The sequence below is a fragment of the Nannobrachium achirus genome (genome assembly GCF_963921795.1).
Source record: "Nannobrachium achirus genome assembly, chromosome: 13".
NCBI classification, from domain to species: Eukaryota; Metazoa; Chordata; class Actinopteri; order Myctophiformes; family Myctophidae; genus Nannobrachium; species Nannobrachium achirus.
The window spans coordinates 5,061,844-5,079,297 of NC_137833.1; the positions used below are offsets into that span (position 1 = coordinate 5,061,844).

General features: G+C 42.2%; 1 protein-coding gene across 1 annotated transcript; it reads right to left on the bottom strand.

Annotated features, from left to right (window-relative positions):
* Positions 1-256: 256 nt before the first annotated feature.
* On the bottom strand, positions 257-12,667 carry yipf3 (Yip1 domain family, member 3). The gene is made up of 10 exons (XM_080740386.1): positions 12,399-12,667; positions 11,106-11,198; positions 10,796-10,921; positions 9,824-9,930; positions 9,505-9,550; positions 9,139-9,231; positions 7,333-7,464; positions 5,157-5,270; positions 4,752-4,875; positions 257-2,658 (listed from the first exon to the last, which is right to left on the bottom strand). Exons 1-10 carry the CDS (start codon positions 12,468-12,470, stop codon positions 2,525-2,527), a joined length of 1,041 nt encoding a protein of 346 aa, XP_080596512.1. The 5' UTR covers positions 12,471-12,667; the 3' UTR covers positions 257-2,524.
* Positions 12,668-17,454: the final 4,787 nt, after the last annotated feature.

Genomic DNA, 17,454 nt, shown 5'->3' on the forward strand with positions numbered 1-17,454 from the left:
AATAATTTGATAGCCCATCTATGAGCTCACATGAGCATGGTGATTTGCTATAAAAAAAATGTAAAAAAAGGAACCGAATATTTTCAGATGGCGGTCGCCGGTTAAATACATATTAATTTGGAGTCCTTGTCATGAAAAAGTTAGAGAACCACTGCACATCAAACCTGTGGCGTTTTGGTCACACATGTAGCCGCTATTCAGTTTACAATCTCCCAGAACAGGTTATTTCATTATGAGTTATGACCACAACGACAAATAATGGTCCATAAAGTTTTATTTTCTGTTGTACCTTTCTGTACAATAACCCTATAAATACAAATGAAACAAAACCCCCAAACAAATAACATTATAGACAGATAAAAACGAATAAATGTACAAACATCTTGTGTGTAACCAACAACAAAAAAACATACAAACAAAAAAACGAAAGGATTGTATTCACCCCACCTGTTAATTAATCAATCTATGGATAGACTTCACTGAAAGCTATTGGTTCTCAAAGTGGGGTCCGGGGACCCCCAGGGGTCCTCAGCTAAAGTTGATAACAATCATTTTAACCACTTTATCCATATCTTCCACGCGGTTGGCCATTAAACAAATAGCAGATATACAAGCTCACAGCACGTCACTTTGTACTAAGCTTGTTGTACATCTGCTATTTTTTGAAAAATCATGAACATTTGTGAAAATCTCTGAATATATTATACTTATACAATATATATATATATTTTTAAAGTGAACATTGTTTATTCCAAATCTTTGCTTCTGGGGGGTCCCTGGCAAAACATATTTTTGAGATGGGGGTCCACAGCCAAATACATATCAATTTGGGGGTCCTTGACGTGAAAACATTTGAGAACCACAGAATTAAATGTAACTATCTATGAAAACTATTCTCTCCAGCAACACCATGAAAACCCAGGAAAGCACCAGTGTCATTGTAGATTTTAGCATTGGCAATAAAAATAAAATAAAAAAGGATGATCTACAAGCTCACAGCGGGTCACTTTGTGCCGCGCTGCGAGCTTGTACATCTGCTGTTTTTGAGCATTTAAAAAAAATCTAGTGTGAGAACGGCTGATTTAGAAGGCATTGTACAATCGGCCTCATACCTGCAGTTTAAGACGACAAGACCTGGAACGAGTGCATCTCTCCACTCCGACATGTCTCCTGTCCGACATGTCTCCATTCCGACACTAACCCTATCTCTAACCCTAACCCTAAACCGAACCCCCATGGGAGTGTCGCCACTCCGACAATAAGAAGTCAATTTCGGAGTGGCGAAATGTCGGAATGGAGAGAGCCTCCCACCTGGAACGCATCTGTGTCACTTTAAATTTTAACCACTTTAACCATTATTTTATACTTTGCTATTCAAAAATTGCAGATATACAAGCTCAAAGCGTGGCACTGAGTGCCGCGCTATGAGCTTGTGGATCTGCTATTTGTCTTAAATCATGAAAATGTGTGCAAATCTTTGAATATATATTTTTAAAGCGAACATTTGTAACTAAAAATCTTTGCTTCTGGGTGGTCCCTGGAACAAAATCTTTTCAGATGGGGGTTGGCGGCCTTGTGGGGTCCTTGACATGAGAACGTTTGAAAAAACCTTAGAAGGATTTAGAAGACATGTGTAGAATCGTGCAGGTCTTATTGGGTTGAGATGTCAAGACAAAACAGTAAAGGTGTTCCGATACATGAGGACAATATTTGCACTTTGTGCCATTATTTCGGTGGCTTAAAGATGCCGATACGGCACATTACCTTGTTGTTTTCAAAGTTTGTTAAGTTTTCGTTTAATTTCAAGACACATTATTACGGAAATATAGGCTACTGATGAAGAAAGTTAATGAAAATGATGTATGTATGAAATGATATTAATTTGTACATTTACAAGATACATCACAGCAGAGCAGTCTCCTTGCTCATCTATTGAGACTTTTAGATCCTGCGGTCTGGTGTGACACCTACTGGTTGAAAGTGGTACTGCATTAAGCTCATAAACTAGTTCTAGCTCAATTCAAGTTGCCATCTTGTTATCAGCTCAGCAGTAGAGATTTCAGCACTTGGGGGTCGGTTACTAAACATTATGTATGGACTGCAGTATAATTATGATGTAATAATTGCATTAATCAGTTGATATCAGCCTTGGAAAGTCCATATTGGTCTAAATTGACTCTTACTGTAAGTCTTAGAGTACAAATGGAACCAAATGGACCCTTACAGGTGTGTATCCACTTTAACCATTTTTAACTCAAATCTGCTTCTGGGGGTCTCTGGAACAACTTATTTTGAGATGGGCATTGGCAGCCAAATACATATAATGTTGGGGGTCCTTGACAAGTTTTGAGAACCACTGATAACATACATTTTTCAGAGAATTCTACAAATTTAGAAGACATTTGTAGAACTAATGGGTTTAAATCTCTGATCTCCCAGGCTAACAGAAGACAGAAGTTCTTTTGGGCAATGTGCGCGCCGTCGTGTGAATGAATGGGAGTATGTCTGTCACATCCTGTCACGCTCAGTGGGACTGCAGCAGAGCCACCCCCAGGGTCCTGACGGTGGCGTTGACGATGGTGACGGCCACCTCAGGCACATCTCTGGCCACCCGCTGGAAGGGCGGGACGTTGGGTCCTTCCAGAGTGTCCAGCAGACCTGAGGAACAAAACACAAACACTTTTAATTCACGGTTTTGTAACCCAATTTTTCACCCAGTGCCAATTGCCAAAACTGTAATCCTGGGCGCTGTTCTCCCTCTGCCAACCTGGGGAGAGCCCCGAACTGATAAGCAAAATAAATTGCAATAGTAGTCATTCAGAGTTTTTTTATGATCCTTTGGGTCATCCAAATAACATATTAAAAGTTGTGAATTATATTCAGTTGATCAAGGTAAAATCAGGGTGTTCGAGTTTGGGTCCATTAACTTCTTCAGTGCCATATTTAAAGTGGGACCTCTTATATTGCCGGTTCGCCAACAAAGGGTTAAAAAAATAGTGTGCACACTGGTGCACACATTCATGCACAGATCATGCACTATGCATGTGCATGCTTTTCACAGCTTTCAAACAAAAAAATCCGCTTGGAAATCCGTTCAGGCATTCAGGAGAAGGCAGCCCTTATGTTTTCTTCAAATGTAAACAAACATGGCTGCCATGTTTGAAAGATGGGGTTGGTATGGGGGTTAAACATGCAATTTCGCGATCGCGATCATGGCTAGTACACTGTTGGAGGTCCAATTTTTTTTTTTTTTTCAAAAACATTTTTTTCAAAAAAACATTTTGATTTTTTTTTTTTTTTTTTTTATTATTATTTTTTTTTTAAAAGACGTCCAGAAGACGCCTGGCAGGGGGGTCCATAGTTAAAAAGACGTTTTTATTATAGAAAACGTCTTTTTTGGCAGGGTATGAGTTAACTTACTATACAGGAAAAAAAGACCCCCCAAAAAATCTTCTTTCAGTACCATGTAAGGGGTCTAACTAGGGGTTTAGTAAAAAAGTGAATCATCAATAAACCATAGTTTTGTGGTCCATTTTTAGCCCAGGGAATGTTTTTCGTGCAAAACAAATGCTTGCAATGGATTCGGAATCATGAAAAACCCCTGGTTAGACCCCTCACATGCTACTTAAAGAAGATTTGTTTGGGGGGTCTTTTTTTCTGTATCCACCTGTTTCCGTGAGAATTTACTGTAGTATTATCTGTGGGACACTTCCGGTTAACAGCAGACATGCAAGCTCACGTCGCGTCGCAGATGCAACCGCTGCGACGCCGGAAACTGCCGCACAACTTCTGCGCAATGCACGACGGGACGTGGGAAAGTTGTGGATAGTAAGTGAATGGACCCAAACTCGAACCCCCTGAATTTACCTTGATCCAATAATATAATTCACAACTTGTAACATTTTATTTGGATGACCCAAAGCATCATAAAAAACCCTGAATGATTACTATTGCAATTTCTTTTGGGTTGGGCCTTTTTTTTGGCTTAGATTGACTGGCCTATGAGCTCATGCTTCCTTCAGGGCTTGAGGAGTGAGCAGGCTGCTTCTTATCACCTGACAGGGGGGAGCTTACCCGGTAGGACGTAACGCATGGAAGGAACACGTTATTCCAACCAGATCCTTTCCCCTCAATCAGGCTGTCCAGGGGGAGGCATTACAAAGACCAGGATTCCTGCATGTTTGTTTGTGAGGGTACCTACGAAGAACATGCAAACTCCACACAGAAAGGCCCTTTTACCAACTCCACTTAGGGTATGGGCACGACGAGGAGAAAACACGCCCCCAGCGCCCACAGCGGGAATCAAAGGTGTGACCTTCTAGCTGTGAGGCGAAAGCGATATTAACTGTGCCACCGTGCCTCCCCTACTGTGCATACATACCTTCTACTATCTTGTGGTAGGTATAATAAGACAGTACCTTCTACTATCTTGTGGTAGGTATAATAAGACAGTACCTTCTACTATCTTGAGGTAGGTATAATAAGACAGTACCTTACTATCTTGTGGTAGGTATAATAAGACAGTACCTTCTACTATCTTGTGGTAGGTATAATAAGACATTACCTTCTACTATCTTGTGGTAGGTATAATAAGACAGTACCTTCTACTATCTTGTGGTAGGTATAATAAGACATTACCTTCTACTATCTTGTGGTAGGTATAATAAGACAGTACCCTTCTACTATCTTGTGGTAGGTATAATAAGACAGTACCCTTCTACTATCTTGTGGTAGGTATAATAAGACATTACCTTCTACTATCTTGTGGTAGGCAAAGTGCAGGTAGAGCAGGAACAGCATGTGGAGAGCTGCCAACGAGCCGCAGATGACCAGACGGGGCGTCTGGCCAACGGTACGAGACAGCATCACCGCCACCTGCAGGCCGGGTGGATTGTAAAAAGGAGACATTCTTTTATTCAACATCAACTAAATCTATAGTTTATTTAGTCGATGCCTTTTTGGCGGGCCGTGATGGCATCGTAATGCCTGATTTATACTTAGCTCAGACCCGATTATTTTGTTCTCACAATTCTGAGTTTAAATTTCCGTATACATAGGTAGTAGTGTGTTATCCAAGTCTTTGAACTACAATGTAAAACCATTGCATCATAGTGTGTTGTTATCCAAGGTGCTGCTGGGTAACGTAGTTCTCTTACCATGCGTAGCGTGGACAGCCCTCCCACCACCAGCCACAGCAGGTAGAACAGAGAGTGGAAGTGAACGTTGTAGGTGATGAAGAGCACCGCACAGTGGCCAAACAGGCCGTAACCCTGGAAATACACAAACATTATCATTATGATGAAGAGCACGGCGCGCAGTGGCTAAAAGAAAGAATCTTCCCCTTTGGAGGTCCATGTTATGGAGGCCCTTGCAAACAAAACCCCAGAACCTCACATGTCTCTCCCCTTCTCCGCAGCCTCCACTGGCTCCCGGTTGCGGCCCGCATGGAATACAGAACACTGATGCTGACCTTCAAGGCAGCCAAAGGTATGGCTCCTCCATACCTCCAAAACCTGATCAACCCCTACACCCCCACTCGTTCACTTAGATCAGCCAACACAGGGATGCTGACTAGGGTTGGGATCCGGAACCGGTTCTTCGCGTACCCGGTTCCGAAATTGAGGAACCGGAGCCGGTTCCATCATATTTTCATGACCGGTTCCTATAACGGTTCCTGGAATTTTCATTTGCGTTCATTTGGACCAGCTGTGTGCATTTCAAGCGACTGTGGTGACGTCTCGCTACATGTGTGAGCGAGGTGGATACGCCCACTCAAAGCAGAGTCTACAACAGCTGATCCAGGATCAGAATGCTAGTATCCTTCGAGACAGACGGAGCTAACGTTAGCGCAGCAGCAAAACTACTCACGATTGTGGTTGCACTTTACAAGAGAGGAAAAAACGAATGCAAAGTGAACGAAATGCAGTGCAATCCTTTCCTGCAAATGTGCAGTCTCCTAAACTCTGTACCAGTGACTGCAGCTGACGCCTGCCGTTTCACTTTCTTCAGTAGCCTAGCAGCTAGCTGCTAACCACGTAGCGCAATGTACAATTCACTCGGCTGGTACTTCATTCATGGTGTTGCATATGACGGACGCGACGTTTGTCTGAGGTTCAGCTTTCACACTGGTAGCAGCTGGGATGATGATGACAACGAAAGACTAGCCGATCTACAAGCTCACAGCACGTTGTGTGCGACGCGTTGTGAGCTTGTAGATACCAGATCAGCTATTCATTGTTAAATATTATGTATTCTCCACTATTTGAAAGTCCACCCTTGGCTTAACCATGCATTTTTATTGTGGTTAAGTTGAAATAGTAGTTATATAAGTTGCTGTAGTAAACAGGGAATCACTTTATTATAATAATTATGAAAGATAGATCTATATCTATATAGGCATATACACATATGCCTATATTAATTGATGAATAATTTATTAGAAGTTTGCAATAGAAAAAAAGTACAGTTTCATGACAAATCACTGGTACAAGGTCAACTAAAAGGAGATCCTGGAAAGCCGAGGCTTATTTCCACTGGAACCACACTTTAAGTATCTCATATAAAAATATTTATACACATATGCCTATTTATATACAGTATATGAGAACTTCCGGAACCGTTTTAGGAACCGGTTCTACCCGGAACCGAAAAGGGGTACCCGAAAAAGACTCGGAATCGGTTCAAACCAAACGGATCCCAACCCTAATGCTGACCGAACCCTCGCTAAAAACTCCAGGGCAAAAATCCACTTGTCCGAGACAGTTTGCCCTCTTGGCTCCCAAGTTGTGGAATAAACTCCCTGTCGCACTTAGAACAACGGACTCACTCGCTACCTTTCGCCGTGGACTGAAGACTCACCTTTTCAGACTCCACCTAAAGCCTTAGCACTACAGTAAACTCAATGACCATACATGAAGCTAGTCAGCATTTTTTTTTTTTTTTTTTGATTATATTGTGTTTTCTCTAGATAGATATCCATTTACATTGTTATATTGCTGTTAATGTACTGACCTATTATCTTGTTTATTATTGTGATGTTGTATCTGCTGTAAGTTGCTTTGGATTAAAAGCGTCTGCTAAATGCCTAAATTGTAAACTGTAAACTGTAACCAACCACTAGTACTAGTGGACTCCTAATATGATAGTAAGTAAATCAGTGTCATACATATTCTGGAGAAAACCTGAAGTTTACTTTAAAAAGTTACGTAAAAAATATTCAACCATTCATGCCTAAAATAGGGAAGCCAATTTGAAAGTGGTTAAATTATGTATGATATGACATAGCGGTAATACACAAGTGATAAAAGGTGTATTTTCTTTTTTAGAACTGACCAGTAGGGACATCATCTGTAGCATGGTGATCTGGGAGTTGACCAAGTACGCCAGGAAGTAGATGAGGGACGAGACACCCAGCCAGTACCCGAAACATGTCCCTATGGCGGTCCCCATGAGGGTCCCCTCTCTCTGTGAATCACACACACACACACACACACACACACAATGAAACATGTCCCTATGGCCGTCCCCATGAGGGTCCCCTCTCTCTGTGACACACACACACACACACACACACACACACACACACACACACACACACACACACACACACACACACACACACACACACACACACACACACACACACACACACACACACACACACACACACACACACACTCTATCAGAGGTCAAACAGTCACAACACCATACTGCTAATAGTGTAGGCTATACGGTGTGTGCGTTGCAGCTCGGCTTACGAGCCTGGCTCTTTGGCTGACTGGTAACGCACATGCCATCGGATATCAGGGTCCCGGGTTCGCCTCCTAGCCGAGGCTACATTGGTGGCCGCGGTACAAATAGGTACTCTGTCGGGTGCTCCGTCAAGTCTGGTAGTCGACGACAGTCCCTCCATGAGTCGCGCTTGGACACCCGTTTTAGTCGGCCAGCGCGCGTGGTCGCGCTTCCAGGTAGAGGGGACGACTGTAGGCTATACGGTGTGTGTTGCTGCTCGCTAGCGAGCCTGGCTCTTTGGCTGACTGTAACATACTGTATATGCCATCGGATATCAGGGTCCCGGGTTCGCCTCCCGGGCGAGGCTACAATAGCAGACAGTTAACCATTTAAATCCTATGTCGTTGCTGTGGTGCAGAAACCTCTAATCTCTGTAATTTAACTTTTTTGTGTTTTTTCATCAATTAACTCCCCTACTTGATCATACTACAGCGTCACTCAAAACGTGGCGCGAAGCGAAGTGTTTTGAGCTTGTAGATCTGCTAATTTGCAGTTTTTTTTTATTTGAATCCTGAAAAGATACAGTTTTAGACATATGAGGTTTCCACCCGACAGGGGCGATATGACAGAATTTACAAGCTCAGAACGTTTTACTTTATAATTTTTACAGACTGTCTTTTTTGCCTATTACGACACGCCCAGAATAGGGACTATGTTTTAAAGCAAAATTATATTTTGTCAAAGGTTTGGGTTGTGGCAGGTATGATATCAGGCAAGTCAGACATCTAACCAATATTTGGAGTCACATCATGGCAAGGTATGAAATGCGTAGTAATGTTCGAACAAAAATGAAAATATCCAGTCACGAATGCGCAGAACCACTTCTGCCTCCTATCACAGCTGTTTGTTGTTTGTTTGCTGACATGAGCCATGATGACGGCACACGTGTTGTGGTTTCCCCTGTATTGCCGGTGTACACAGAGACGCGAGACGGAGTGTTTTCAAAGATTCCCACTCTGGAAGGTGGTTTCACTTATTTTGTTTGAATTTTCAACCCCTGAAAGTGCTGTTGCCGTCTTGAACAGAAGGCACTGATAGTTTATTTAGCCATCTAAACAGGGACTAATGCAGTGTGCAGTGTTCTCAGTAGGACAGAAGGACAGAGAGTCTTAGGGCCCTATTATGAACCAGGTCTTATGCCTTATGCCTTAACCTCTTTGCCTTTTTTGACTATTTTGTTTTTGTTTTTTAAATATTTCAAATAGCTGATCTGCAAGTTCACAACGTGCAGATGTAGATCAGCATTTGAAGTATTTAAAAATGTTTTTCAAAATAGTGAAAAAAAGGTAAAGAAGTTAAGGCATAAGGCATAAGACCTGGATCATAATAGAGCCCTTGATGTCTTACAATGACCGTCCCCGACGTCTTCATGCCGTGCAGCAGGATGGCCACCAGGGTGAACACCAGCATCATGGGTCCATACAGCTCCCCTGCTACCTTCTACACACACACACACACACACACACACACACACACACACACACACACACACACACACACACACACACACACACACACACACACACACACACACACACACACACACACACACACACACACACACACACACGAGATGAGAACATTATGTAGACTACTGGTATTGAATCAATCTTTAACTATGCTAACCCACTAGCTCTATCTGGATGTGCCTGCAACCGTTCAATTAACATTTCTTACATGCATTCAGGCCAGTGTCAGGCCAATGTTACGTACCTGTGGGAAGTTGATCATTCGTACAGGAATCATAGACTCTATCAACCTGAAATAAACACACACACATTGAGTCTCGTAAAAAAAAGAAAAAAACACGCACACACATGGATCAATTTGTTTTCTGTTCACTTTTTAAATTTAGATTAGCGATGCATTGTGAGCATTTCAGATGACTTAAACGTGACAAACTAAATTACATTTTAATCAAAGGACTACAAATAAATTAAAATTTTGCTTTCCTAGCCTGGGGTTTGGGTCAACCAGTAAACTGACTCACCATCCTAACCCAGGGTAAGGGTCAACCAGTAAACTGACTCACCGGTTCCTGACCTGCACCGGCTCCACGTCGAAGTAGGGTCTCAGGATGTCGATGTTGCCGTACAGGTTGAAGGCTTTGGACGCCTGCCGCTTCCCTGCCTGCCACACCTGCAGCAATGATGACACACATTAGGGCACGGTTTCCAAAGCACCAGTGGGAACCACTGCATTAGGGTTCTCAACAGGCCGGAGAATTAACACATTTCTTGCCTGGACAACTTTATGATTTTGGTAACTAAGCCTTGCCTAAAATGGAGACCTCCGTCTTAGCATTTATTATTATTTTTTAATCAGAGTATTAAGATAGCCGTTGTCTACCGTTTGATCGAGCCTCAGTTGCTAATAGTTGCTAGGAGATGAAATAACGCTTAAACAAAACATCCGTTCCCATTTAACTGCAGAAGAAGAAGCACGCTTTCCTCTGGTTCTAGGCTTCCACATGGCCCCGCCCGCATGAATGTGTGAGCTGCTCGGGCGGAGTGAAAACAACAAGGAGGCCAAACCACCGGTCGCTCACACACAGTAAGGGTGTAGAAAGCACCGCAACAAATCGGAGCACATGCACGGCAGTGTGCACGCGTGCGATCATCTTCCAAGAACACTAAAAACACTAGCATAGAAGCAAATAAAAGTGCTAAAACGGAGATCTCCATTTAAGGCATAGAAAGTGTTTTTAAGGCTCAGCCCGAACAATTACCATAATCTTAGGGGGAAAAAAGATCGGCAGTAGCTCACATCATAGCAGAGAGTGCGCGCGAGAGAAGGAATGTATCAAGTTGCCAAAATGGCAACTTCACATGTCCAATTGTTTAATACGAAACATGGTTGCCCACGAAATAAAGTTAAATCGTCGATTTCACACCACAAGCCTCGCCTTAAGCGCTGTTCACACTTGAATGTTTTAATCGTTTTGTTATGTAAACACAGTGAAACGTTCCATACTATGCCTTTAACGGGTGGTGTCCTTCCTTACCTCGTCAGCCACCTGTCTCCCCAGCTGGCCCTTGATGCCCTTCATCCCCAGGAACTCTCCGTCCTCTGGGATGCCCTCCTCTTCCTCCTCGGTGGCAGCAGCCTCCGCAGCCACCTCCTCTTCCTCCTGCACGCACGCGCACGCACGTGCACGCACACGCACACACACACACACACACACACACACACGCACACGCGCACACGCGCACACACACACACACACACACACGAGAACAATTGAATCACCTCCTCTTCCTCCTTCACAGGGGAAGAAACAACAAGTGCATTGTGGGAGGTGTAGTTCTCTGTACCTTCATCCTCTGGTGGACGTCACCCATGTCCTCGAAGCTGGAGCCCGACGTGTCGTCCATGTTCTCCATGTCAATCACAGCCGAGCCACTCCCCTGTGGGGGCGGAGCCACAACAACGTGTCATTTACAACCGATTATCTGCTGCTATTTCAACTGCACTTGGTGTTCACTGATCCTGTTGCCAGTGTAACCCCAGTATTTACCATTAGATAATAATACCATTAAATACTCAAGTACGAGTGCCACTATAATACTATCACTACTGTAGAACTATACCTATCACCATAGTGGCACCACTATTACTACCACCATGTATTATGACTGACTACTACTGACTGACAGGGCCGGTTCTACGAGGGTGCTGACTGCTGAGGCCTGCTTTGCACCCTCATTTTGGCCAGGGAGCACCCCCACCTCTCAGTAATTCCCGAAATTTACATTATAATACAGTAGATCAGCATTGGCTGGCCACAACCGGTTTGGCACACACTCCCATTGGTATGCAAAATTTAGCCTTTTGTTTTCACCTGGCCGATTTGAGTTGGGTATCCTTCACTTAAAGCATAGCACCCTCTGCCAGTGTGGGCTGCCGCCGGCCCTGCTAACTGATTGATTGATGTATTGATTGAATACTTTATTAGCAGTTCACATAGGAAAAGCACAATACAAGGCAGGACAGTAAAGTTCAGATACAAGGTCTACTACTAGGATTTAAACCCAAGAAAGCACCATGGCTTGTTTACATTGAGACATTAAATGACAGATATAGACAATAATAATACTCTTTTACCACTCAATTAATACTTAATTACCACTACTGCAGAACTACCAGCACGATCAGTACCACTATATGCATTATGACTGACTAGTACTGATTGATTGATTTGATTGATTGAATGCTTTAGTAGCAATTTGTTCGCTTAGGAAAAGCACAGGACAGTACAGTTCACATACAAGGTCTACTAATAAGATTTAAACCCAAGAAAGCACTATGGTTGTTTACTTTAGGGTCCTTTGTACTGTATTAAATGACATACACATAATAAACAATACTATGCAAAAGAATACAACAATATTGTACAATGCAAAAACTGTAGCCTACATCAGTGGTTCTCAAAGTGGATTCCAGGGACTCTGACTGTGGGTTCCTTTTATGGGGGTCTGAATGGACCCATACAAGTCTGTAACTCTGACAGTGTACATCCATTTGTACACTGTCAGAGTTAAGTGAAGACCTTGAAACGTGAAAGTTTGAGAACCACTGACTGTCCTCCATTGAGTGTATTTGTTTACCTGGATGAGGTTGTCATCGAAGCCTCCCCATGGTTCCGTGTTGGAGTGTTTGTCTCCCCCAGCAGCAGACATGTTGCTTTTTACACGACGACAACAACAACAACAAGCTAACCGTTAAATACCTACAGGACGGACGTGCTTAAGAAAACGGCAGAGTGTGACGTTTGTATATTAATATACATAAATACGTTTACATTATTATAAACAGGAATGTTGTCCTGCTAGTGTTCTGAATCTGTTCTGTATTGCTGTCTGTCTTTCTGTCTGCGGTCTGCGTCAGTGTGCGTCAGTGTGCGACCTGCGACGTCGCCGTGCCGCATGCTCGTTTTTGCCAACGGGTCTGAGGCCCTAAGCTAGATGCAGAATAGATATTCTGAAGAATGGATAGGCTGCATCTTGCTTCTGGGGGTCCGCCTGGATTGGAACAAAATATTTTGAGATGGGGGTCCGAGGCCAAATATCATTTTGGGGGTCCTTGACGCGACAACGTTTGAGAACCACACAAGCAACTTATGTATTTATTATTATTATTATTTTCGAAAACTGTAGGATTTAGCAGACGTTTGTAGAATCGGTGGTATTAAAGGACCCTCCTGGACCCCCAAAATGATATGAATTTTGCCACGTCATGAACCTCTAAAATGAGATTTTTTTAGTATTTGGTCCACAGACCTCCATCTCAAAATGTTTTGTTCCAGGGACCCCCAGAAGCAAAGATTTGAGTTAAAAATGTTCACTCTAAATGTGGGTCTATTCTGCATCTAGCTTAAAGGAGTAGTTCACCACTTTTCAACCTGTCTTCATATAATAGGTCGGGGTCCTCACTAATGTTCATAATAAAATAGCACATTGTTTTACTATTCTGTCTGGGTCTCATAGGAGAGCTGTCAAATCCTTCTACCGGTGACATCATCGTTTGACCAAAAAAAATAATAATAATATTTTTGAAAAAAAATATTTAGATTTTTATTATCACGAGAACAATGGCTTCCACTTTAACATTGCAACTTTTTCAGGAATAGAAAGCCTGCAGTTTCTATTAGCTTGCATTTCCAATTGATGATGTCACCGGTAGAAGGATTTGACCCACCCACAGCTCTCCTATGAGACCCAAACTGAGTTGAAATTTCTTTTGATATTTTATCATGAACATTAGTGAGGACCTATAGTGTGTGCCAGCGGCTACGTCATTGTAGTCCTTAGCGGCCATTTCTTGGGTCAAAACACAGGTGTTTCAATTGTTTGATTGCATAGAACTAATGTTATAGTCTAATCAGAACACCTGTGTAAGGCTGTGTTTACCCAAGAAATGGCCGCTCTTAGAACTACATTTGGCCCGCCCCACCCTGAAGATAGGTTGAAAAGTGGTGGAGTGCCCCTTTAAGCCTCAGACACGTTGGGAAACGTGTGTGACTGACTGTGCGCGGAAGGAACGTGGTGACGACGCAGACGGCAGACACGTCAGGGCACCGACGTGGCCACATTGACGTCGAGCCAGGCTCTTTAGTAGACTGGTAACGTCAGCGCCTTGTAAACCCGCGGTCCGGGTTCGCCTCCCGGCCGCATCCCGCCCAGTCCTCGTGCATGGGCGCTACAAACTGTAGGTGCCCACAAAGATGCTACGTTGCCGCCCGCTAACGAGCCTGGCTCTTTAAAAATATAAACAAAATAAATAAAAACACATTGGTAAGTTTTGCAAGAGAAATAAGCAGGTATATGTATTTTTGAAGCGGTGAAAGCCGCTTCCAAGGAGTGGCTTTGTGTGTCCCGTACATCATGTCCCGTGCATGCAGAATTGAGGACAATTTGGCCCTCCAGACAAAATCATTCATTCATTCAGAATTCATAAAAATATAGAACTAAAGCACATAGAAAGTATAGATCTAGAACACAGAATGTATAGATCTAGAACACAGATTTCATACTGTAGCTCTAGAACACATAGAATAAAAATTCACCACTTCACTTCCAACCGAGGTTTGATTTAAAAAAAAAAAACAGCTTAAAAAGGATTTGTCTATCTTGAGTCCTATAAATGCTCTTGCGTAATCTCTCAAGAACAGACTTCTATGCTCCGCACTCCGCAGACAAGTGAAAAGGACCTTTTCTTTGACGATGGCTAGCCAGATTGGGTCTTGAGTAACCTTGGCTCGCGTCACCATTCTTTCTCGGGGGAAAGCCTAGTGATCGTTTACAACGGGCCGCTTGATCCGGTCTAGGCGGAAACCATAAGCAGAAGAAGCGGCCTCGGCTTTGTTTTGGTTCCCCCCGTTTGTTTCTCCAATCCCTATTTAAATGTTCGAGTAGCCTGCCTAGTGTAGTCTTGCCAGTCGCTACGAGTTGGACTAAAAGATGCTTACACCAAACAAATTTTCCAAAAGCGAAACTACGCTGCATCATGGGTTTTATTGGGTACTAGGCTCTAAAACGATGCCATTGAACGCAGGGGAATTATTATGGGTTAAAACTAGTGCTGTTCGAGTTAACTAAATTAATCGCAATTAACTCACCATTATGTTAATCGCGATTAATTATTTTAAACGCAATTAATCGCATAATTTTATATATTATAGCCATTTGGCCTTTGGACACTGTTTCTCAACATTATTATCTCAACTATAATTTGGGGAGGTCTCCAGATGATCAGCTTAATGTGCAATATTGTTTTCTCACTCAACAGTAAACAATCCAACATACATATACAGGGTATCTGCACATTTATAAAGTGACAATTTAATTATTTTATTAATACCGCTATTATATCTCTATAATATCTCTAATTTACTCACAAGTAATTAAGGTCAAACATTGGCTACAATATTGGCTATTTTGGCTTCAAGGTCCATCCCTGTTGATATAAAATATAATTAAAGATGGTGAACAGTAATAAGATTAAGTAAATTAAGCATATCCTTGTACCCATCAGCTGCAGTCTGTTTAATGCAATACCATTATGATTTATTTGGGTTTTCAATTTGAATAAAAGATTAACATACTTTCGCATAAAGCCAGCTTATTTTTCCACTCCCAAGTTAATAGGGCCACGAAACACTTGAAAGATATCCCTCTAATTTACATTGTAAACTGATAAAAGCTGATGACTTATTTGCGATTAATCGTGCGATTAACTAGCTAAATCATGCGATTAATCGCGATTAAAATATTTAATCGTTGAACAGCACTAGTTAAAACTGATTCCGGTTTGATCTTTCTGGCCAAAGAATAGTCTTTTGAGGACTACAACATGACGTAGGTGGTTTCTGCTCCCGACCGGATAACCCCAGCGATCCCAGGCCAGGTTTTGAGAGATTAATGAAAACAACAAGTCCAAAAGAATCGTCTAACAACACGTCATCAGGGTCGCTGTGCAACGTGTTGTGAGCTTGTCGATCTGCTATTTAACAAATAATAATCTTGAAATGAAATGTGTAAATATTTGGAAGATTTTAGAAACATTCCGACAACACAAATCTGGTATAGACACCGGGTCGGGCTCCTTCTGACACAAAACATTTTCAGATGAGAGTTAGGGGTGGCAGTGGCTCAGGGGTAGAGAAACCGTCATTAAAACACGGAGGGTTCCCAGTTCGATCCTGGGCTCCCCCAGAGTTAGTGTGGAAGAGTCCTTGAGCAAGACTCTGAACCCCTAGTAGCCGGGGAGCCACTGTGCCAAAATGAGAGAAGACCTGTGATGTCATGACATACTCCAAATTTTAGTTTTTCCTATTAATTTGGTCAATAAGGTACACAGAATGAGAGGCCTGCTCTGCCGGAAACACTGCGAAAAAAAGTTTCCCATTGACTTCACTATACTGGAAAAAAAACACACCAAAAAAAGTAGCATGTGAGGGGTCAAACTAAGGGTTCTTCATGATTCTGAATCCATTGCAAGCATTTGTTTTGCATGAAAAACATTCCTTGGGCTAGATTTCAGCCTCTCAAACCTGTGAAAAGTGATGAGTCATCACTTTTCACCGTTATTTTGGTCCGTTTTCTAGCCCAAGGAATATTTTTAATGCAAAACAAATGCTTGCAATGGATTCAGAATCATCAAGAACCCCTAGTTTGACCCCTCACATGCTACTTAAAGCATATTCTATTTGGTGTGTTTCTTTCCTGTATATTGAAGTCAATGGAGTGAATATACAAATGGCCATAACTTTTTTTCGCAGAGTTTCCGGCAAAGCAGGCCTCTCATTCTGTGTACCTTAATGACCAAATGAATAGAAAAAACTAAAATTAAAAGTATGTCATGACGTCACAGGTAAAACCCTATTCTTTGAGCTTTTGGGCCTGTGGCTCCCCGGCTATAGTTGCTCCCGGTGAGCAGGTTGGTGCCTTGCATGGTTTCCTCCGCCATCAAGTGCCGGCGGCAGGACTCAATGGCTAATGGGGCCGTCCGTGAGCTTAAGGTTGCGACCACTATACAAAGCCGTGCCGCCGGGCCTGCCACCATCAGTGTATGAATGTGTGTGTGTGAATGGGTGAATGTAATGCACAATATACTGTATGTAAAGCGCCTTGGATAAAGGCACTATATAAATACCATTTACCACTTACCATTTAGGTGTTACATAATAGGCCTACAATGCAATATAACTCATACAATCTGTATGGTATTGGTAGAGTATGTTAATACAATATAACTTGTAAAACCTGTATGGTAGAGTATGTTAATACAATATAACTTATACAACCTGTATGGTAGAGTATGTTAATACAATATAACTTATACAATCTGTATGGTAGAGTATGTTAATACAATATAACTGATACAATCTGTATGGTAGAGTATGTTAATACAATATAACTTATACAATCTGTATGGTAGAGTATGTTAATAGAATATAAATTATACAATCTGTATAGTAGAGTATGTTAATATAACTTATACAATCTGACAGAGTATGTTAATACAATATATGGTAGCATGGAGTGTAAATGCCTTAGCCAAGCTCACAAAGCCTATCCTTACCTCCCCGACCTTTCTATTGTAAATACCATTCATTTTGCATTGTGTTACTTTTTTGATGATATCTTCTGCATAGTACTGTGT